This window comes from Convolutriloba macropyga, chromosome 6 (genome assembly GCF_964194025.1).
Source record: "Convolutriloba macropyga chromosome 6, txConMacr16.3, whole genome shotgun sequence".
Lineage (NCBI taxonomy): Eukaryota > Metazoa > Xenacoelomorpha > Acoela > Convolutidae > Convolutriloba > Convolutriloba macropyga.
Window position 1 is genome coordinate 56,251,788 of NC_134473.1, and position 23,592 is coordinate 56,275,379.

Consider the following 23,592-nt stretch of genomic DNA (forward strand, 5'->3'; position numbering starts at 1 on the left):
GTTTTGAGGATTCAAGAGCTCTCAAATTGTGGCAAGAATTATAGGCGGTGAAAACGACTAACTAGAAAAATTCTATTCTGCAAAGATTGCTGCAAAGTTCAACAATAATCAACTTACGCGAGATGACCGTGTAAAATCGCATGACTTGATAAGAACATTTTAGAGCATGATCAAGCAGATCAAACACAATTACAATATTTGCTAAGAATTTTGTTCTGGGAGCAATAACAAAACACCTGCTTTTTTATCCAGATCATGTTTTGGCGTTATCAAGACCACTTCTCGAGAATAACTCAAAACGTCTGAAGAAGAAAGCGAAGAAAATCAATTGATTTTCCCCAAATGACATGGCGGTCTCATTTTCTTTATAAAAGCAGCCCATAAATTGACTATTCGCTGGAAAAAAATCAAACCAAAAATTATTTATGAACGGTCACATTTTGGACATACATAATAATTGCTCTCCAATGAATAAGAATTATTCAAATATTTTTCTATTTCTTCGCTTTCATACTGATCGAGAAAACATTGCCGCTCAACTTCATTTCTGCGTGATAAAAAAACAATGGAAAATTACTCTTAGCGCCCTCCAGGCGTAAACTCTTCCGGCAGAGCAATCTATAATGACTGCAATTATTTTGAACACCTCTTATTCGAAGAATCAATTAGAATTGTACTGAGTTTCTTACAAATCGAAGAGGCGAGTAGTGGTCGAGTGCCTGATCGATGTCACATGTTAGAACTCAGTGCTTAGGTTAAACCGCAAAACAACGTCGAAGAGCACAGAGAACAGACTGGTTTGAGGTTCTTTCGTTCCTGTGTAAGCTAGCGCAACCCTTGTTACATGCAGCATTTCCAATGCAGACTCCATATTTTAATGAAATGCTTTGGCAGACCATTTTCTTGACCATTTTGGGTTGCTAGTAGATGCTATGATAGTTGTTTCTAAGTGTAATGGCAATTTTTATCAATACAAGTTTTATCAATTTAGGCCAATGTTCTCCGTTTTTGCCATCCAAATAGGATTGAGGCACGCATATGTCGGTCTGATACTTCATTGTATATTTCGGTTTGTGCCTTTTTGCTTTTGGCAACATAAACATAACCAAATTATCAAAACATAACCGACTAAACGTCGGAAGAATCGTTCTCGAAAAACTAGTGGGAGCTCTAATCAATTGCAGCCTGCTTCAGCCGGGGGAAGGGAGCCTAAATGGGACTAAGAAGTTCAATAGTGGGCTTCAAATAACCACATTAGAGGTTAACGTATACCACTATTAAGATTTAAATTTAAAAAATGGCACCAGTTTCGGCGCACTTTTCATTTGACTTTTAGTATTAAATTGCCGCCAATTGAGTTCAGATGCTTGAAATTCTGGTTGAGAGAGAATTTTAGATCACGCGAAACGCAAAAAGTCAAGGACGAAAAAATCACTCGAAAAGTCGAAACGGTCAAAATTAAATTTTGCATAAAGCACACACGTTTACAATAATTGCTTCTCTACGAGAGTAATTAAAAATGAAAAATATGACAAGTTTTCTTCCAGCTTCGACCCAAATAACAGTTTGTGATTTTAAGTAACCAGTATATGGTTCAGATCTTTTCCCGGACCCCATAGAACATAATTTATAGCTAAGAATTAGTGGTTTCTGTTGGAAGTTTTGTGTGGTAATTTGAAAATATGCCTTGATTTTTCAGAACTTTTTGAACATACTCTAAATTAATTTAACTTTGTACCTCGTTAGCTCTGGATTTTTAGTGCCGTTCAGCGTGAAAATCTGTGTTTCTTAAACCAGTATGGGGCTACGAATTTCTTGTCTTCAACGACTTTTTTACCAATAATAATTTTGACGAAAATTGTTTTGATGAAAAACGAAAGGGGCGTCACAGATGAATCTCATAGCAATTTAGAACTAAAGAAGCGTCAGTAAAACGAAAAGCCTAATAATTAAAGAATACTCTCGCATGTTCGTCACGTTAGTTAACGTAGACAGCTTCATCCTTCAACTCATTTCCGGAATTCTTCAGCGCATGATTTTTAAAATCTAACCAAATATTTTGATCGTTTTGAAGTCAAGCATGTCAATTTGAGTGGTAAATTTAGTCGCACTGAAGCCACAAGGGAACAAAAAAGAGCAGATTCAAGGCAAGGTTTTAGAGCGAGCGACAGTCTTTGTGCGTCAACTAAATTTTTTTCACTGTTTTTTTTCGAGTCTTTGGCCACATTTGTTCTCCAGATTTAAAAATTCTATTCCAAAAAATTTAGGGCAACCATAAAATATAGCCAACAGACCTTTAAATAAAAAGACCACGACCAGAGACAAAGAAGTGCTATTGAAAAATTCCTTTGAGTAAGAGGGGGGCAAGAGTTGGGGGGACTCGACGAGTTGGGGGTCCAAATCGACATGTGGAGGAGGCTGAACAGGAATTGTGTTGGCATGAGTGAGGGATGGGTGGGGTGAGTGGGGTAACTAAGGGGTTCAAATTTTTAAGATTAAAGACCCGCCCTTTCACCATGAAAATTGTCTCCTCAAAAGTTTTTGTGAATTGCATTCATAGAGAATGGTAAGGCTCTAAGAAAACTTAACGCCCTCCAGCGATACCTGCTTATCCTGTCTTTGAGGGCGAAAAGTCAAATAGGTCAGACGAAAAAATGTTCAAGCGAAAAATCGCAAAAAAGATCTCAACTAATATTGCTACAAAATTCGTTTGAGAGCAATTAAAAACTCATAAGAAGAAAGTAGAAATGACGTCAGATACAAATTCAGCTGCGGCGTGGTAGAAGTCAATAAGAAAGTAGCTCAATAACGTCTTGGTGCGTGATCGCAACACAGAACGGCAAATTAGAAACCATGGAAGGGCAAATGTTCAACTACAATTCCAAAAAACTTTTAAGGATTTAATACAAATAGATATAAGAAAACTAAGAATGGATTTGGAAAACCATTTAGAAAAAAACCTATTCGAGATAAATAGGAAAAAATAAAAGAAAATTCAATTTGCCGCACTTGAACAAAACTCTTGAAAACAAATCTTTGTTCAAACATAGCGTTCTCACTTCCAAAATCATCACTCCACTTCAACTTCAAAAATTATCAAAATAAATTCAAATTCCTTAAACCACTATGATACCAATAATAGCCTCAATATTGCTTCCCGGTTAATAATCATTTACATATGATCAGATAACAACGGCGCTAAGAAGTGAAATGACTTACAGTTTTAGTGATTTCACTACGCAGCTCGTCCACTTCGTCTTTGTACTGTCTTGCATGCTTGGCAAGATCAGACATCTCTGACACCTAAAACACATTACATTTTATTTATCAATTAAAGAACAAAAATTTTTATGTTAGTAGATTTACCCATCGCTCTGCTCCAATCTAGTTTTCATTCAGAAGTCTATTCAGAGACTTTTTCAGAAAATGTAAAACGATGCTTCTTGTACGGCTACTCATCTAATCTTATCAGAAAATAATCGAAAGTCAAATTCATTTCACATTAAAACTAGTAGTTTTATGAAAAAAATTGACCACATCTATTGAAATGGCACACTTGAACTATTAAATTAATACACATACAGAAAAAGTGTTTACTCCTAGTAAATTTATACAAAATCAAGTTGATAATCAAGTTAAATAGTAGTAGATTTTATTTAATTGTCCCAATTCACTTTTCAGTCGTCCGCTGTTAGCTCTACTGCCTCATTTTCCTCATTTAAAGCTTTTTGCGATTTAAGTAAAATAGTACTATCCAATCAAACTGCACTCTGAATTCAAATTAAATTGAGGTGCGATATGGTCTCTACCTTATCTTGTAACTCCATTATTTCCTGTTCTTGTTCTTCACATCTGCCCCTGAGATCATCTTTCACTGAAATAAACAACCTCAATCAGTGAAATACATATATTAAACTTCCAAAAGTCTCCATTTACCCTTGTTCGTAGAAATTGTAAAAATGGCAAGTCGCAGATCGAATGGCACAATTTTAGAAGCTTACAATTTGAGCATACCGCGTCTTTCATAACTTTTGTTTACTGCCGTGTTCAGATTTACGGTTTCACGTGATTTCTCCCATGTCAATTTACCCCCCCCCCCCGAATATTAAACTAATTGAATGAACTTTGACGCTATGGTTACTCCTTTATAGTAAGAATTAAAAAGGTAAAGTCAACACTTTTGATGCCAGACAGTAAAGAAACACCACACTAACTTGCTTCCAATCTGTAGTTCTCATGGGTCAACTCATCGTACTGTTCTTGCAGCTTCTTGTACTTCATACTTGACATAGCCGCACTAAATAACATAAAATTAAAGACACATTACGGTGGCATTTTGATGCCTGGAGTACAAAATTCACTATAACATTGCAAAATAGATCATAATTTCAAATGTTTAAAGAGTTTGAAATGCTTTTTAATAGAACACGTTTAATTATTGCATTCGAAATTTAAAAAAGGAAATAATAGTTGGTACGCAAATCACAAAAAATTTCTGTCAGATCACCTCTTTGACAATGGAAACAAAAGAAAATCTGGCAAATGAAACATCAAAAATAGCTGCCGAGGTTAATCTGCTTTTTCACGTTCGACGTATTTTTGAACACGTTTCTGGTGATTCGCAACAGAACAAGTTTCTGACATTTCAAAACTTTTCTGACATCTTCCATTTCATACACATTTCAGATCACATTTCTGGCATTCGCAAATTTCAACTCAATGGCAACATTCTTTAAAACAAGTTGAATTGATTTTTAACAGGGCAAATAGCCAATAACAAACCACATTTACTTCGGACAAATTTCTTTAAAATTACTGGCGAGGTTTGACAGTAGCCATCTTAGAAAATGTAGCCTAGCCGAGAGGTGGAGAGGGATTTAAAATGGAAGGATACAGAAAACGTCAACAATTAGAGCATAAGATAAAAACTCCTAAAATTTCCCGTTTAATTATGAATGTATGGCCGCCAATTCTGCCCGACTTGGGGCTTAAAATTACAATAAGAGCTTGAGCTTATTGCCTACCACTACAACGATTCAAAATAAAAAAAGAAAACCATTTTCACGATTTAAGCTAACGGCTTAAACTGTGAATGAGAGCAACTTAGGACACACAAAAATCAAATATGAAAAATCACTCGAAAAGTCAAAACGTCTGACAAAAAATCCAACAGGACCCGAATAATGGCTTCAAACATAGCTTAATCAGAGCAGTTAATCAAAATAAAGATTTCAACCAAACCATTTTGAGCGAACCAGCCAAAAAACTATATGCATTAGACTGAGTTACTGATGGATCATTTAGGTATTAGGAAATTTTAGTTTGGTTTAATCAGTAGTAAAAAATGCTGATATTCGGTATTTAGAAAATGTCGGTATTTTTTTTCAGTGTTATGGCAGCATCAGAACCTACAGCCAAAATTAAGGACATTCGGTTTCCTAATAGGAGCAAGAACTGGTTGATCAACCAAACGGCCGATTAGGCAAATCCAAACGCATAAATTGGAAATTACTTCACCGATATGAGGTACCTACTAACGTACAATTTCCGCTATTCATGATCATCTTCAGCACTAACGAAACACTAATTCTCTTCAGCTACTTTTCTGTATCGCTACTGCTATGGATTACGCAATGAGAAAATGAGAAACCACAAGTGTAAAGAGTTAGAACTATTTGAAAAAGTTTGCCTGTTGCATTATTGAAAACATCATACATCAATTCATAACCTCATAATAATTAAACAAATTGTAATTTGCCTAGATAGAAGTGAAAAACCAAGATAACATCCAAACACAAAAAAACAAGAGAAATAATGATATTGAAATTACTTAAAAGCTTTGCACGTGCTCCAATTGGTTGGAGCAACCCAACTTACTGTTTGTCTGAAAGAAGCAATTCTTTTTTCGGTTTCTCCACCTTTTTTGGTTTCAAATTAATCAATTGCGGTGGCGCGAACGCAAAAAAAAGTGTCGAGGGCACCAGATCAAAACCGGATGAATCTTTCCTCGTGACCCTTCTCCATCTACCATGTTTGAAGAGCGCTTTCTCCGGGGAGATAAGATTTAGGTTACCCCATTTTGTCATTAAGTACAATTTACCCATCAAGACGTTTTCAGACCAACTTAATAATTCAAAAACACCCATCAAGTGAACAACGATCTACAAATCAATCGTCATAGTTCTATTCCAAACAGATGTCTATCTTTCAAAGACAATCAGCCGTTTCCTATATCATCTGAGGCTGATGGCTCCATTGAACAGAATGAGGACAACTTTTTGTCAAAAGTGACAACTTTTTGTCTGATAATTAAACAGGATTGGCGCAAGAGATGCGTAACTTGAAATAGGTCACGACAATATGCGTTTTTAAGATCAATTGCAACCATTTTCTTGTTACCCGGACCAAGAGGAGGAGGGGCCTAATTATGACGAGAGAATTTGGACTAAATCGATCTACGAACATTCTCAATGCGTTTCGCTACTCAGTACAGTTAAGAAGATACCGCAATGTGTCAGCTCGGAACGATGAGCTGGTTCGTTCTTTACAACAGAGCGATTTCATGGCATGTGTACAACAGTAGATGCGTAAACTGACCGACCTGCAAACAATTTGCGGAGAGATTTGCGAACCTTGCGGTATATTCAGGTAAAACTACTTGGTCGGTGATCAGCTTTGTTGACATCAGTTATAGAGAATTGTATCATGCAACGAGATTGCGTTCGATACTGGAAGAGATTGTTAGCATTCAGAAAGTGTACGTTGTGCGTATCGAACAGAAAAAGTCATCAACAATGGCAACAAAATTTGATGAGGAGTTTTGAAAGATGGAAAGCTGCAAATATGCATCACCTTGGCATGAAAGCAGTTTCTGTAGTAAAATAGCAGTTTCTGAAGGTATCCAGCATTTAGTTGCAAATTGTCCTGCGAGGGCGGCCAATTTTGAAGCTCATGAACTCTTCGGAACAAAAAAAAATTGGCGTGGCTGTCAATAGAGGAGCTGTGAGCGTTGTGCATGCTACTGAGGCACTGAGATGCCAAAACAAGGTTAGACACTCCAAATTTACTTCGAAAACACTCAATGAAAATATCATGAGCGCAAGACTTAAATTCATAGTAGAGCTTCTTTCACTTCCTTTGCTTACTCCCAGCATAGCGAACTTTTCTCCAACAACTCCCCCATTGGCAGTGAATCGTGTGTGCGATGGAAACTCTGAGTCCGTTGTTGTTCTCATTGGCCACTCAAACACCAATGAGATCAAAACACCAAAACTAGCATTGTTGGTAACTCGATAATGGGATTATCGCAGTTACAGAAGAGAAGCTCCAAGCTGTGTCGGAAGTTTTCCCAAAGTCTGAAAACATAGCTGGCAGATTGCCAGAAAATAGCCGCAATAGATTCGTAGATCGACAGTCTAAATTAAAAACAGTAAAAAAGACAGACCAAAAAAATTCGTCTTTTCATTGAAGGCTGATCTGTTACATTTTGATTAAAAATCTGTATAAGTTATTGCTGCCTCTATTTGCCGATCTCAAATAACCTTCATTTAGAGTGACACACGCCCATTTGACCTTATCTCTTTGAATTAAAGTAAATAAAAGCCAATTTCAAAGTGAGGAAGTCATTTTTGAGAGTGAGGTAAGTCAAGTGTGACCAAAAATTTAATCACGCGCATGAACAAAAAAACTCGCTCCACTAAGAGCGAAAAATGACGTCACACATGCAATTCAGTTGAAATTGCATCAACGAATGAACAAAAAGTGGCGGTGACGTCATATGGTCGTAACAAAAATCATGACGACGAAATAAAAAAAACCAAGAGAAAGCCAGTAATAGCCCCAGCTATCGCTGTGCGGCTATTAAAAATGATTTATACCAATAAAACGTTAGTCCTAAAGTAAATAAAACTGTAAAAATCAAAGTGAAATTGCCGCATGTGAACAAGAAAACTACTATCGAGAAAGCGAATTTTTGTTCCAACCCCGTTTTCTCACTCTACTTTAAATTTAGAGCAAAAAAAATTTCACGCCGCAAATCCACTCGTTTTTTTCGCTCCATTTCCTGTTTCGGCGTGACCAAAATCACTACTCCAATTTGACTTCAAAAATCATGAAATTGTGTGAACACATCTTAAAAAAAAACATAGCCGGAAGAATTCCGGAAACGACTCGAAGTGAAAATCCATTTAACGCCCTCCAACTACTCATCAAACAAAACGTGCCCTCACTAATTTATGATTATCTTGAAACAAAACCATGAAACGAAAAAGTAAAAACAATAAAATCAAATCTGTTAAAATATGATAAAAAATCTGATCAAACTTTGTTATAAATGAGATACCGAAAAAACTATCTCTGCCAAAATAACTTCATCAAAACAACTAGTACTTACAAAAACCATTTACGTGAATTTTGAAAAAAATACTTTAGGCTAAATTATGGAAAAAAAGCTCTTAAAAACAACTTTCACTGAAAAACTGGAAAAAGTTACTAAATTTTTTAATATTTCAAAATCATATAAATCCAAAGAAAAATTCCCTTCAGTAAATAGGGTATCCAGATGCTCGGAAAACAATAGGCAAGTCATAGTAGGCTAAGAAACTTTGCTAAAAACAGAAAAAAAACAAACTGCAAAAAAAATAGGAAAAATAGTCCCAATTTTCGCCATTTTTTGTCCTATTTCTCAACAAAAAAATGATTCTTACCCACAAAACTGTAACCAATTGTTATCATAAATTTGCTCAAGTAGATGGGGTTTCTTCAATACCCATTTCAGCCAGTAAAACAAAATAATCGTCAATAAAAACGCAAAAATCAGCCCGCAAAATTAAAAACCTCCGAATTATCATAAAATTCATATGAATTTCCAAAAACCTTCAAACCACTACCGAAACCAGCCTAAAATTAAAACAAAATCATAACCAAACCTCTTAGCCAAAATAAATGAAAAAAAAGTGCTTCAAAAGGCCGCACGTGAACAAAAAAATTTCGCTGGCTTAGAGAAAATTTTTTCACACATCAATTTCTCGCTCTCTCAAAAACAGCGGTATGAACAAAAACCACTCTCTTTTCGCTCCGCTCTTCACTTTTATTCAGCACCAAAATCACTCCAAATTTTTTCACGCGTTTCATTTCGCGCTTCAAAAATCACTCCAATAAAAGTGATTTAAAAAAAGGACTTCTCCAATACTCCTCTTCGAGTCGTAAAAAGACAGCGCCCCAATACAATTCAAATTCTTTGAATTGTAAAAAAAACCAAGAGAAGGCCAATAATAGCCCCAGCTATCGCTGTGCGGCTATTAAAAACACTGGTACGTTCATGGTATGAAAAGATTGGGATACCACCACAGTCAAGAGAAATTCGTCTGATGGCAGAAAAATCATAGGTGTAATAGGTTCTGCCAATTTTGTTGCCTCTTGTCTAAAGAAGCGTATCAGTAGAATCGGGAACCTCTTAATAATTTAGCGCATATGGATGATCCAAAATGAGCGATTGCTATTCTCCAATACTGTCTTGCTGCATAGGAGATTACCTTTCATTGCAATGATACTAGCCATCAGAGAGTCACAGATTATCCGTGGTCAAAGTTGATGATGGCTAAAGAAAATGCCCCGGGCGATAACGCTGTTGTGGTGCCATGTCCGTGGTGTTAGTATCCTCTAATTTGCAAGTAAAAGCTTTGTTGCCCGACAATAATTCTAGTCCTTGCGATAAACATGTCTAAGTGAAATGCGGGCCTACGTGATATTACTTTCACCTCACATCTGCAACCCAGCTTGATTTAAAGTGCAGCGGAGGAGTGTGCTATTGCCATGAGTGCTGCCGAGGAGAGGAAGTACGATCAAAATAACCATAAATGGTGACGTTGAGATCAGTTTTATTCCGTTGGCTTGACACTTTGAGGATGACATTCGCAACACTCACAAAAAAACTGCGTTTTACTTGAAAACTGACTTTTCTAACACTTGGGGTCCTCCGTAGCTTTAAATCGACTGGCTCTGTTAGTCCCAGCAACTGCAATAAGCGGCCATGCGACCATGTTAATCGCAAAAAATGCCCGAACATAAGCACCTCAATGAAAGCTACCGTTTTCCATCTCTTAACTGCATGCACAGCTGTAGTAGACAAAAATTTGACCTCAACTAGTATTTGCTTATCAGTGAGTTCTCTCCAGATAAAGATGGGAGAGCTTCAGTGGTTCGGTCAATATATCAAACGGCTCAAGTTTTGAATGAGAGAAAGACTTGCTACAAATGCGATTTATTGAACTGTTGATCTGTTAAGTTGATGATTACAGCTACAGTAACCAAGTCAACGGTCAAATTAAGTTTTTTGGAAAACCAAAGAAAAACATAACCCACTAACATCTGGCGAATTTCACTCAAACGACTGGCGAGCAGCTGGCTTTGTCAGTAGCTAGCTGCGCCTTAGGGATATTGGGTTAAGATTAATTGAGGGGGCAGGGGGCGTTCGCTGAGTTTTGGGGACGGGATGGTGGGGTGAACATGGGGGAGGGGTTAGGGTGTGCATGGGAAAGCAGGCGCGCAAGGGGAGGGGAGGGCGTGATGAGTGGCCGTGGGCTCGAGCGCTTGAGGCTCCGGTTGGATTGAGGTGAAGTGAGGGGTGAAGTGGTGGGGCGGGAGGCGGAATAGGTGAGCGGGTGAAGAACTACCCTTCACACAAGGAATGCATTAAAAAATGCATGAAAAGACCAAAAGCATAAATAAAAAGTTACAAGCTTCATTTGAGAGGAAATTAAAACTCCCCAAAACTTTTGATGAAACGGCCTAATTTAAGTGCTTTTTTTACAAAAGTGAAAAACAAATAATTTACCAACAACACAACATTTTACAAGCAATAACAACTAAAACCATAAATCATAACCGACTAACGTCGGGCGAATTGCTCTCAAACGACAGGCGAGCGGTTGGATTCGTCAGTAGCTAGTCACGGTTTAGTGAGGCGAGCTTTAGATTAATTGAAGGGCGTAAGGTTAGCGCAGCGGGGGTGCAAAAGTGGATTGGGGTGTGGGATCAATTTCCTAGACCCGCCCTTCACACCATAAGTATAAGACTCCAAAACAGTTTGTTAATCGCATACTTGAAGACTATTGGGCTGGAAAGCTCTAAGAGAACTTTCTACAAACTGGGCGCTACCTCTTTATCCCGTTTCTGAAGACGAAAGTCAAATGGGTCAAAAGAAAAATCGGCCAAGCAAAAAAAATGCATAAAAGAGACAAACAAGATTAGTATATTTGCTACAAATTGCTTTTGAGAGCAATTAACACTGATTTCCTAAAATTGCCTTTTAGATCATTTATGATAAAAAACATTTCGGCTATAACTCATTGTTAATGAGGATCAGAGATGATGACAGTACGCCACATAACAGCAGCTGAAGTGCGGCATCGGCAAAAGTGTGAGAAAGAGAGAAACAGAGATAAGAATATTTTCCATGATGGGATTCGACTCTGCAACTTCTAGTTTTCTAGCCTTGTTAGTAAATAAATCATACAGAAAACGAAAAAGGCAAAATGACAGAAAAAAGTTTTCAACTTTGCAGTAAAAACATTAAAAGCAATTTTTTGTCTCGAAAATTCTGTTAAGCAACCCATCTCCGAGACTTGCCAGTAAGTTTCGTTTGTCAGTAATGGTCATTAAACTCAGAAAAGGACAAAATATTGAAAAACTTTGGAAAAATGGAAAATTTTCACAAAATATTGCTAAACTCAAGGTATTAATATCTTAAGAAACAATTCATTGACTCAAGAGACTATCCAGTATTAAAAATTGAATTTTATCGAAGATATTGCTAAAACTCAAGTCATTAAAAAATTGATATCCATTCTATTAACTTATTATGAAACCCTAACAGAGGTCTTCTAACCCTTGAGGCTCAAAAAGTCTGAATAATGACTAAAATTGTCAAAAATTTTTTTTTTCAAAAAATGGCAAAAATTGTCAAAAAAAATGAGAAAAATCGTGATGTTAAAATCTGGCAAGATATTCCATTACATCTATAATTTTTACAGAAACCCATTTTCAAATCCTAGAACAGATTCCCTGGCTCTTGAGGCAGAAGATACTTAAAAAAACAAAAAAATTTCAAAAAAACTTTAAGAAAGCAAGTTTTATCAAAAAACTGATAAAACTTGTGACATTAAAAAATTGGAAAATTATACCATGTCCAATAAAAAATTTGTCAGTAACCTATTATCAAAACCCTTAGGATGTTTTCGGGCCCCTGGGTTTGGAAAAACCTGAATAAGGAACAGTAACTGTCAAAAAATTTGAAAATTACACGTTTTGTCAAAAAATTCTAAAATTTGTGATGTTAAAATATTGAAACCATTCATTACCACTAAAAACTATGCAGTAACATATTATCAAAACCTAGAGGAGGTTCCTTGAGACCTAGGGCTGATAAAAAAATCAAAAATTTTCAAAAAGCTTGAAAAAATTGCAAAGTATTATAATTGTGTTTTTAGCGAGCGGTTGTTCTTCAGTAGCTAGAAACGGGGGGGGGGGGGGGTTAACAGCGCGGAGCAATAATGAGGGGGGATCAACAATGGACGGATCTTCAGCCTCTAAGAACAGCCCTTCACACCACACCATTAGTATAAGTCTCCAAAACAGTTTGGGCTGAAACAGCTGAAAGGGGCTCTAAGAGCAGTGAATGCCCGCTGGGCGCTCCTGTTTATCCCGTTTTTGAGGAATAAAAGTCAAAAGCGTCAGACGAAAAATCGGTCAAGTGAAAAGTCGCATAAAAAGACCGACATGACTAATATACTTGCTACAAACTTCGTTTGAGAGCAATTAAAAACTCTGGGTAGCACAAAAATCCGTTAGGAGCAAAATTTTGAATATTATCCGGAAACGGCAAAATGACAAAAAATTGCATGTAAAAGCGGGACAAATGCTTAAAATGATAATAAATTCTGTTAGACGTACTATTATTTATTGAAATAAGTCACTTCCTCAAAAAAAAGTATGAAAATCAAAGTAATGCATGGACAAAAAACACTTTCCCTTTCTCTCTTCTTTTGACACCGCAGATTGACCTTAACAATAAAACCAATCAAGTCATAAAATTAACAGAGCCTAAAGAATAGCAACTCCATTAGTTAATGAAGGCTGTTAAAAACGGTTATTTTGGTAGGTTGCAACATTTCCGCTGTGAAGCACACGCGATGGCAACCCCCTTTGTCATACTGATATCAAAATTAACAAAAATGGCTAATATTGGCGTTAAAAGTTTTAATCTAGTGCTGATCACACGGTTGCGCGAAAATTCCTGGAAGACCAAAACTCAGATGACAACAGTGAGATCAATATTGACCTCAATTTTCCATTGAGTACACTAAAACTTCACATGAGCAAAGAACTCGCTTTGAAAAGAGAAAAACAAACTACGCTAGAAACAATATGCGTGAATGCATGCATGCACGAAACGGTCTGGGATGATGACATTCTGTAATGCCATAATAAGTATTTTCTTTGCAAAAACTTACCACTTCATTAGTTGGGTAGCAGTATCAAACTTACATAGGGGGCTGATCTTCAGTTGTATTTGGTGAAATTGCAGTCGCTGAAGATGTGGAAATATTGGCTTCATTTTCAGCACCCGTGCTACCTCCAATTGTTGCGGTCGAGCTTCTACTGCCTCTGTGTTGGATACCTGCCGCTTCCATCTGTCCAATCAGGTAGTCTTTCTCCTCACTCATATAGTCCATCTAAATCATTCCAATTTCAATCAAGCTTGAAGTAAAAGTAGCCTACACATACCACTTCAAACACGAAATCCTCAATTTAGAATCAATTTAATCCAATTTACAGCAGAAGCTTCAACACGTTTGACTAAAATTTGATATTCCTTTGCATCCGACAACAGACTGGCAAAACTTGATCGATATCGTCTCCGAAAAGCAGAAAAATAAGGAAAAACGATAAAACATTGCCAGAAACAATAAGCTGTCGATAATTCTTAATGTAAAAGTTACAAATACATCGATGAAAACCGTAAAAAAAAATACATTTTCATAACTTTGAAAGCTGAAAATGAAGTTTGAAGACTTACAGTAGATAAACATACATCTAATTATTTAGCCTTGGAGGTTCGACTAGCAATCTTCTTGTGAGAACCAGAAAACACTAAATTCAAACAATTGGAGCATTGAACTAAATTGCTAAAAATTTGGAAGTGTTACAATTAAAGTCATGAAACAAATTTTCATATATTTTTAGTTTTAACACCAAAAAATTAATAATCAATTGCAGAAAAATTAAACCCCTGAAGGTGCACAAAGAGGTTTATTATAAAAAATAACAAAAAATCAATTAACAAAAACACCTCAGCAAAAACTGAGAAAGGCAGAGCCTGACAAACAACAGACTAACGTCGGATTTATTGCTATCAAACGACTAGTGGGAGCTGGAATCAATTCTAGTCTGCTTCGGGGGGGGGGGGGGTGTAACTAAATTCACCAAGGGCTATTCAAATAAATGACGTCATTAGATATTTTATTGCACTATAACCACTAATAAAATTTAAACTAAAAAATATCACCAATTTCGGCGCACTTTTCGTTTGAATTCTAGCAGTAAAGGTCCACCACTTGAGTTCAGCTGCTTGAAATTGTGAATGAGAGAAATTTAGATCACGCAAAACAAAGAAGTCAAGCGCGCAAAACTGAAAACTGTTAAGCAAAAATTTTGGATAAAAACGACCAGCGCGTTTAAAATAATTGCTTCAAACTTCGTTCAAGAGCAATTAATAAAAGCACATTACAGTATAATTTTTTTCAAAAATATGAGCCTAATTTGCGCTTCAAATGCAATAGGCTATCAAAAAGTGTAATATCAATTCTAGAGGGATGCAATTAAATGTATCTTCAATTAATACTAGCAGACCCGCAAAAGCATCACCAGAAAATCATCAAAAAGAATAGGTGCAAAAAACAGAATTTTTGGTACATCGGGATGGAACCCATGCCCCTCGGTCAACAGTCATAAGTTTTACGTTACGTTACCGACGTGTTTGGTTTGGTATATTACCCCAAGTACCAGCAATTTTTTGTTCAACGATTTGCTTGGCTTTGCTATCTTGCATATTTAAGCAGCGCTAAGACTTGTACAAATAATGAACTTCTACATGTTGGCATAGCGTAACGCATGTAATACGTTAAGCTGCATGTTTTAGGAGCTTAAACATGCAAAAGATAAAAGAAATAAGAAACGAAGGAGAGATAAGACAGAAGAAACAGAGAGAGAAAAGAAAAAAAGGACAAAAGAAAAACAAAAAAGATAAAAGGAAAAGAAAGGCAAAAAAGACGGAAAAGAAAAAATAAAGACAAAGTACAGAAAGAGAAAAGAAAACAAAACAAAAACGAAATAGAAAAAAAAAGAAAACAGAAAGGTAGAAAAAAGAACACAAAATAAAGAGAGGAAAGACAGAGAAGAAAAAGACAAAACAATGAGAAAAGAGACAGAAAATCACGACAAGAAAAAATGGCAAAAGAGAAAACGAGAGAAAAAAGACAGAAAGACAGAAAACAAAATGAGAGAAAAGGAGAGAAAAACGACAGAAGAGAAAGAAAATAAAGAGCAAAGTGGAAGAAACAAAACAGAAGGAAAAAAACAGAAAAGGAAAGAGCAAATGCAAAGAAAGAAACGAAGAGAGGAAAAAAAGACAGATACAAAAGACAGGAAAGGGAAAAGGCAATTGCAAAAAAAAGAAAAGGACGGAAAACAAAGAGAAAAGCAAGAGACAGAATAAAGACAAAGTAAAGATAAAGGAAAGGGAAACAAAAGAGAAAAAAAGGTAAAAAAGAACACAGAAGCAGAAAAGAAAAAGAGGAGAGACCGAAAAAAAATGATAAATCAAAGTCAGAAAATAATTACAGAAAAGAAAGGCAAGAGAGGACAGGAGAAAAAACGGCAGGAAAGAGAGAACAGGACGGTAAAACAGCAAAAAAGACAGAAAAATATAAAAGAAAGGCAGAAAAGGAGCAGAGAGGAAACAGAATAAAAAGAGAGGGAAAGAGAGAAAAGCAAAAAAGGGAGAAAAGCAGAGCAGAAAAGAAATAAAAAAGCAAGAGAAAAAAGAACAAGAACAAGTAACAAAAGGGAGAAACGAAAGAAAGAAAAACGAATGAGAAAAAAGAAAGGCAGAAAAATGAACAGAACAAAAAGATAGAGAGAGGAAATAAAAAATAAAGTGAGAGTAGAAGAAAGGAACAGAGAGAAAATAAAGAGAGAAAAGAAAGAGACAAAAGAAATAAACAAAAGAAAGAAAGAAAAGAAGAACAGAAAAAAGAGAAAGGACAAAAGACAGACAGAAACGAAAGACAGAAACGACGGAGAGAAAAGCAAGAGACAAAACGATAATTCAAGACGGAAAAGAGAAAAACAAGAGAAACGAAAGAGAACCTTGAGAAAGGAAAGAAAAGAACGAGAGACTTAAGAAAGGAAGAAGAGAAACGAAAGAAAGAGGCAGAAAAAAGAGGAAAGAAAAAAATACATAAATACAGAAAAAAAAGAAAAGCGGGAGAAAAGGGGAGAACACAGAAAGAAGAGAAAGAGAGAAAAGACAGAAAAACAGACAAGAGAAAAGACAGAACATACAGAGAGAAGAGGAAGATAACCAAATTAGAGAAACAAAGAGAAAATAAGAGAGAAAAGATCTTCCTGCAAGATTAGGAAGCGAAAAAAAATATTAACTTTTCGCAACCTAACGCTTCATTTTATCTATAAAAAAACTGACCAAACATGACTAATTTAATTAAAAATCAGTTGTTCAGAACTTTTATGAGACTGAGGTCAAACAAAACTGATAGAATTGGTCAGGATAACATACTATGTTGAGAATTTGAAAACGTCACACAAACGCTTGTCCCTACCGCATTACTATCTTGCTAAATCAAACCGTTTTATAAAGACAATTTTTGTAATTGGCCGTTACTTACACAATCTTTATTCAGTCAATATCTGTGCTGCATCAGCACATGTCATTCAAGGACTATTTTTGTGTAATAAACTTTTCGGTAATCGAGTTAATTTTCATAAGCAGGTTTTCAGTCATTGACCTATTTTTGCATTCGCATATTTTTGGTCGTTGGCCCTTTTGGCACAGGCAGCTTTTCGGTCACTGGCAGTTTTTCGGTCAATGGCCTAATTTTGCATCTGCGGCTATTCAGTCATTGACATTTGACTATTCGATCATTGACTCTTTGGCAATGTCAGCATTTCGGTTAGTGACTATCTTGAAATGGCAACTTTTCGGTCATTGACCTTTTTCAAAATGCATGCAAAACGCTGTGTTGCATCAATAAGAGACCTTAAAACGTGAAAATTAGCAGCTGGTGGTATAGGCATTCGAATTACGTTTAATATAAAGATAGATAGATAGTGAGAGGAAAGACATGGAGCACGAAAAATTGTGAAAAAAGGCAGGAATTCGAGAAAGGAAAAATGGGTGGACAAACATAGCCGGCAGATTGCCGGAAAAAAGCCGCAATAGACGCTTGTGGCCAACCATGAATTGAAACAACTAAAGAAATAAGATTGACAGATCGACCACCAGCTTTTTAATAGACTGCTACACTTTTTGGGTTAGATTCGAACTGTCATTTTTGAGACACATTTGCTCTGGAAGGAAAAAACCCCAATGGAGCTTTTTCATAATTAATATTCGACATTAAAACTCAAGACTCTATTACTCAGGAATTAGGGCATATAAGTTTGGCACTACTTAAGATGCACACTATTGACCTTTAATTAGTAAATGCTTATAAAAATTAAAGGTCATTAAGTGATTTCAGAAGTCATTTTTTGAGTGAGTTAAGTCACGCAGTTGACCTAAAAGCAGAAATGACGCCACGAATTTTAACTGCAAAGCAGTAGAAGTCACTGAAATCATTGATAAAGTCAATTCCAAGAAATCAGGGTGAGACGAAACACAAATCTGTTAGACGATAAAAAAAATTAGGAGCGCAATAATAGCCGCCTAGAATTGCTGACGCGGCTATTAAAAATCCCAATGAACTATGCGCCTCGCCTGTTCCTTAGCTCAACTCATTGCACTCTCGCTCTTCAACCCTTAGACCCAGGTTCAAACCCGACTGTTGTTAGTTGTCTCAAAATACCATGTTTAAGGGCCGTTAAAACATGTAGAGGTAGGGCTTAAACATGGTTCCTTTTCTGTCGACACTGAATTAATATATAGATCTCTACAAGAATCTAACTACAGACGAAACCTCGACAAAAACGTCTAAAACAAATGTCTATATGCAACACTCTCTCGGAAAAACTTTTCAAAGTCGGAAGTTATTCACTCAACGCAGAGTATGAACAAAACAAATCTTATCGCTTATCAAAAATTAGATTATACAATTTCATTCAGTTTCGTATTCAAATCAAAACGCCGCTTGCATACATTAATTTCAGCAAAGAAAACGTCAAGAAAACCAATACTCCTCGAGTCGTAAGAAAACAAAGAGAATGCCAATAATAGCTCCGCTCAGCTATCGTAGCTATAAGATAGCCGTTTTGTGATTACTCGAATTGAAAGTAGGAGTTGATAAACAGAAAGACCCAGCAACTACCGCAGGCTTCATGTCAGAGAAACTGAAAATACCTTTTGTTGTATGTCATGGTATTTCTGTGACAACTCTTCATTCTCCATGGTCAGTCGATGTACTTCATCCCACGCCTCCTTTAACTGCCTGTCAATTATGTGCTGTTGTTCTAGCTCGTCCTCAAACCCACCCAGCCCAAACCCCCCGTTGGTGAAAGGAGAGGTGGCACCTGGTTTACCGGGTGACTTCTGGTGTGCCGTGGATGACATCAACTTCTGTATTGCACTCATTACATCTTGCTGGATGGACTCTTCCAGGGCCATGATTCCACTGATGTATTCTGTGTGACAAAAAAAGACAGCAATGTACCACTTAGATTTCACCAATACTGAGGCTCAGAAGAAATTTCAAATATCCTATCGTAAATTTCAAACACCCATTTCTTTCACGCAACTTTACCAACGCAGTCAGACGTTTCCAAGAACAATGCCTCTTTTTACATGCGCACAATTAGTTCTGACCAGTTAAAACCTTATTCTTAAATCTCTAGGAAATCAGCAATTAAGAGATGTATAAACGAGAACCTTTCCATCAATTATAACTTGAGCATGCCTTTTGAAGCATTAAAACCTATTTACATAAGGAAGATTAGGGTTGAAAATAATTTATTGATATACAAATATTGGTTAGAGTAAGCAAAAATGCGTGAATCAGGCCATGGAGAGCCGTTGAAATTTTCAAAGCTAGAAAATTTTTTGAATAAAATCTCAAAATTATTTTCTTTCAGTATACTTTTTCCATTCTATTCAGCCAACCGAAATCTACAATCGAAATGTTAAACTTACGTTCTTTTTGGTCACAGTTGATAGCACAGCCTAGCACCAGTCGCAACATCTTCGAGGTCTCCTCACCGTCACAATCCGCAGCTATAACATATCACCCTCTTACAATTCTAAATTACTCTCAGTTAAATGTAGGAAGAAACCGTTAAATGAAAATAGCTTTCATGAATATGGTCACACGTTAATTATAGAACCTTTCAAGAAAGCGGCTGGATCATAGCTCAAGGCTAAATAAAGAGGCCCTCAAAATTTCAAGTTTCCTGCAGATGAAACTAATATAATAAAATCTACTTCACTATTAATATATTTTATTATATCTATAAAAGTACTACTTGAAAGATTCTTAAAAAGTTGAGAATTTGAATACATAAACTTACCAATTCTTGTCTCATCAGGAAGGACTTCGTCACTCAGATCTTGAAATAAGACCTACAACAAACACACAGATGTTCAGCTTGAATATGCATTCCCCTGCTCTCTCAACTGATAGACTAATCAGATTCATAGTTGTTACCACCATAATCCAAAGAAAATTTTACCAAAAAACAACTGGCCGGAAAAAAACTAAGCCTCGATACTTCCAACGATAAAAATGAGGATGTAGCAGTTGATTACGATTTTTGATTTGAATTAATTACTGAAAAACAGACTATTTAGCTTTGAAACCATATAGATTATGGTACTTAAAACTCAAATGTCCCACTCAAAACAAAAGAAAGGAACAACTTTTTGTAATTTTATAACTCAAAATTGGTTAGTCGCACTGTATTGAACTCTGCGGTCCATATCTTCATTTTTACGATAAAAATCCTGAACAAACCAATACTCGATTTCAAGTTTAAAAATTCAACAGTTGGAAAATACTGACTTTTTAAGCAAAACTCTCAAGCCCATCAGTAAAAAAAATTCGGAAACAAGACAGAATATTTATTAAAGATAATCAAAACTAATGCCTCTGAAGCAAAAACTCTACTAAAGTACACTATGGTAGCAAAAAAAGCAGGTACACCTAAAGATCTAAAAAAAACAATACAAACATCAAACAATATAATATTTTGAGTTCAAATTTGTTCTCTAAAAATGCGTCATTACACCTTCAGCTTCTTCAACGCCTAGCAGACAGTTTGCATAGTTTTCACAGGTTTTCTTGGGAAAAAATTGCCAATTATGTTCGATTCATTCACAAGAGCATCGTCTTGTTGAAAAATAATGTCCAGTAAATGCATTCTTTTCGTAATTTTTCAAAATTTCCAAATAACCGGCAGCGTTTATCGTGTTCGGACACAAGCATTTTCCGTCAATCTTATTGTATTGCACCCCAAAACGTAAGTGATTGTTTGTAAGAACTCATAAGAGTTCGCTTGTCCGAACTCAAATGCCGCACAATCTATACTAAGATGTAATGAGAGACAGCGATAAAATTTGAAGCAATTATTTCAATCTATGGTAAATTAAGAGGAGTAGGGATGGGAGGGGGGAACATAAGGAACCCTAGTTTCCAAAAAAGTATGCTATCACAAAAACCAGATTGAAAGGAGAAACGAAAACAATAAATGACAGAACTGGCGCAATGCCGGAAAACAGCTGTCATAGTTTGATTGTGGGGTGACTTCGGATGTGACTCTAGCCTGCTTTAGCTCTGGGAACATTAACTTCACGAAGGTGCTTCAAATGATGCTATTAGAGCTTTAATAGACGACTATTAGGATTTAAATTGAGAGCGACTCACTTCTCATTTGACTTTAAGAGAACCCAGGGTACAAATTTATTGGTCGCTAAAACTTGGAGGCACGTGCAATTAGCACGTGCAAAAGTGGAATGGTAAGTTTTGCGGCCCTAACTTAGCGGCCCGCTCGCAGTGAAATTTTTGGCTGTGAGTTCAAACCCAATAATACTTTTGACATTTCCCATCAAAACCTGAAACGAAAGCACTTGCCTCGCCTTGGAAACGGAAACATTTGGCTTAATCGCAACTAGAAAAATTGACGAAAACTTTTCGTTTAATAATTTGCAAAACTGTAGTCTTAATTTCAATTTTATTTAATGTTCAACCCCCTTCGTACCCTTTGGTTCTCTAAATAAGGTAGCACATGAATCTTAGCTCCCCCTCTGTCGTTGTGCCCAGCACTCGGGCGCGAGCGCCCTCGTGTCAGGGCTCTAAGATTCATGTGCTAACATATACTTAGTAAACTGCCGCCAATTGAGCTTGAAACTATGAATGACAGATCTTTAGAGAAAGCAGAATACAAAAAACTCCAGAGGCAAAAGTTACCAGAGAAGTCAAAACGTTCAAACCAAATTTTTGCAAAAGAAGGCACACATGACTATAGTAATAGCTACGTTTGAGAGCTATTAATAAGCCAAAGGTGGAAAAACCGTTTAAACTCGATTAATAGTATGCAATAATCGATTAGCTATATTTACCAAAAAGAGCTATATTTACTAAATAGCTTTCACCATGAAAGTTCTGCTCATTAACGCTTTCTGAGGGTTAAAACACCGCCAGAACAGATACTTCCGTTGAAAAAAACCTGTCGGAGCATCAAAAACCAATACTCCTTTCCGAGCACAAAAAAACCTCGATGAGAGTAGTAATATGCCTCGCTATCGCCTGGTATCATTTTTGATTTTTTGGTTGATTGATTGATTTTTTACCTCTTGATAATATGAGATGATAAACTGCACAATTTTCTTGAGATTGTTGGCCTGAAACACAAAAAAATTAAACAAATCTGTCACACATAGAATTTATTTTCTTTTCAGCTTGAACAACTACTCACTTTGAGCCTGTAGTCAACTAAGTCTTCACGCCTTATTTTAGCTGTGAAGTCTGAGTCGAAATGTGAAGGAGCGCTGAAACAAATAACAATTTGGTGCCACTCTCGTCAGCTATTTCATTAAAAATCGGGTTAGAAATGTAAAAACATAAACCGACTAACGTCGAATGAATTGGTCTCAAAGACAGGTGGCAAGGCAATTTAATTTAGGGGTATAGCTTAGAAATTTTTTATGGGTGCAAAAACTCCGACGTTATATGGGTTCATAGACGTTCAAATTTAAAAGGATGCTGCCTGTGAAATCTAATTGTGAAAACTAATTGGGTCTAGTAACAGGTGACCTTGGCTCGTTACGAGTATAAAAGCCGTCATAGATTCAGAAACGAAAAACAGCCGCGGGAAAGTCAATAACAGATTCCTTTCAAACCTTTGAAATGTCAGCTTTTAGATTTTATACTTCTTTGAATACTTTTTTGCGTCACCTCAGCCTAGGTAACCGAGACACTTTTTCAGGCAGGATTTTTTCCTTTCAGAGGAGCACATAGAGAAATTAAATTAATAGTCACATCTGAGAAAGACAGTCGGCCAGGAGGATTCCATCAGATAGCACCGAGGGGTTATTGTCACACCTGTTCAGGCTCACGTCCACACTCTCAAGTCCAAGGGTCGAAAGCTAAACACACAATCATTTACACGTTAATAATTATTAATGTGTGCTAATTTTCACAATATTAGCAACACCTGTTACAGGAAGAGCGCTCTCCGCCTTCATTAAAAGTTTCTATGATCCTTTCATGATTACGGGGAACCACATATGACCGCGAATGAAATCAAGGAAAGTTGTATGATGGACAACCCGCAAATTAGGCAACTCTTGTTTCTACATTGATGTATGCCTTATAGCATTAAGAAGTCGAGAAAATGAATTGTTCAAACTGATTCCACTTTACAGATAATTAAAAACATAATCATCCACATATTGCAGTACAAAGACTGTCGATTGTAAAGATATGTACAAAACAATATGGCAGTGCAAAGAGAAAAAATTATAGAACAATACATACACATTATACAAGTAAAAAATATTCGATTTAACCACCAACAAATTTATCATTATTTTGAAGACCTAAAATCTAATTTAAGGTTTAAATTGGATTTTAAACCTTAAATCTAAATGTTTAAAAGAAAATGACCCTAAAGATCCTACGAAAGGCCCTATTTGCTTAAAAAACTGGATAAAAGTGGCTGAATAGCGGATAGGGCCAGACCTTTGAGAATCCACTTCATTTTATCTGGAATGCTACCTCTAATTGGATACCATGTTTTTTATTTTACTTAATATTTTCTATGTTTTGTTTCTGACTGAAACGCAAGTAATGCGTCTATCTGGACACACAA

At 36.3% G+C, this 23,592-nt stretch overlaps 1 protein-coding gene across 3 annotated transcripts in view; it reads right to left on the bottom strand.

Moving 5' to 3' along the window:
• LOC142341782 (protein Hook homolog 3-like) overlaps nt 1–23,592 on the bottom strand; it is an 84,468-nt gene that overhangs the window by 57,879 nt on the left and 2,997 nt on the right. For all 3 annotated transcript variants that reach the window (XM_075393006.1, XM_075393005.1, XM_075393007.1), the window contains exons 2-11: nt 22,761–22,867; nt 22,198–22,270; nt 22,073–22,123; nt 19,795–19,846; nt 19,421–19,501; nt 18,635–18,915; nt 13,546–13,733; nt 4,215–4,297; nt 3,810–3,874; nt 3,220–3,303 (exon numbers count right to left, since the gene is read on the bottom strand). In XM_075393006.1, the coding sequence (XP_075249121.1) occupies nt 3,220–3,303; nt 3,810–3,874; nt 4,215–4,297; nt 13,546–13,733; nt 18,635–18,915; nt 19,421–19,501; nt 19,795–19,846; nt 22,073–22,123; nt 22,198–22,270; nt 22,761–22,867 (1,065 nt within the window). The remainder of the gene's footprint in view (nt 1–3,219; nt 3,304–3,809; nt 3,875–4,214; nt 4,298–13,545; nt 13,734–18,634; nt 18,916–19,420; nt 19,502–19,794; nt 19,847–22,072; nt 22,124–22,197; nt 22,271–22,760; nt 22,868–23,592) is intronic.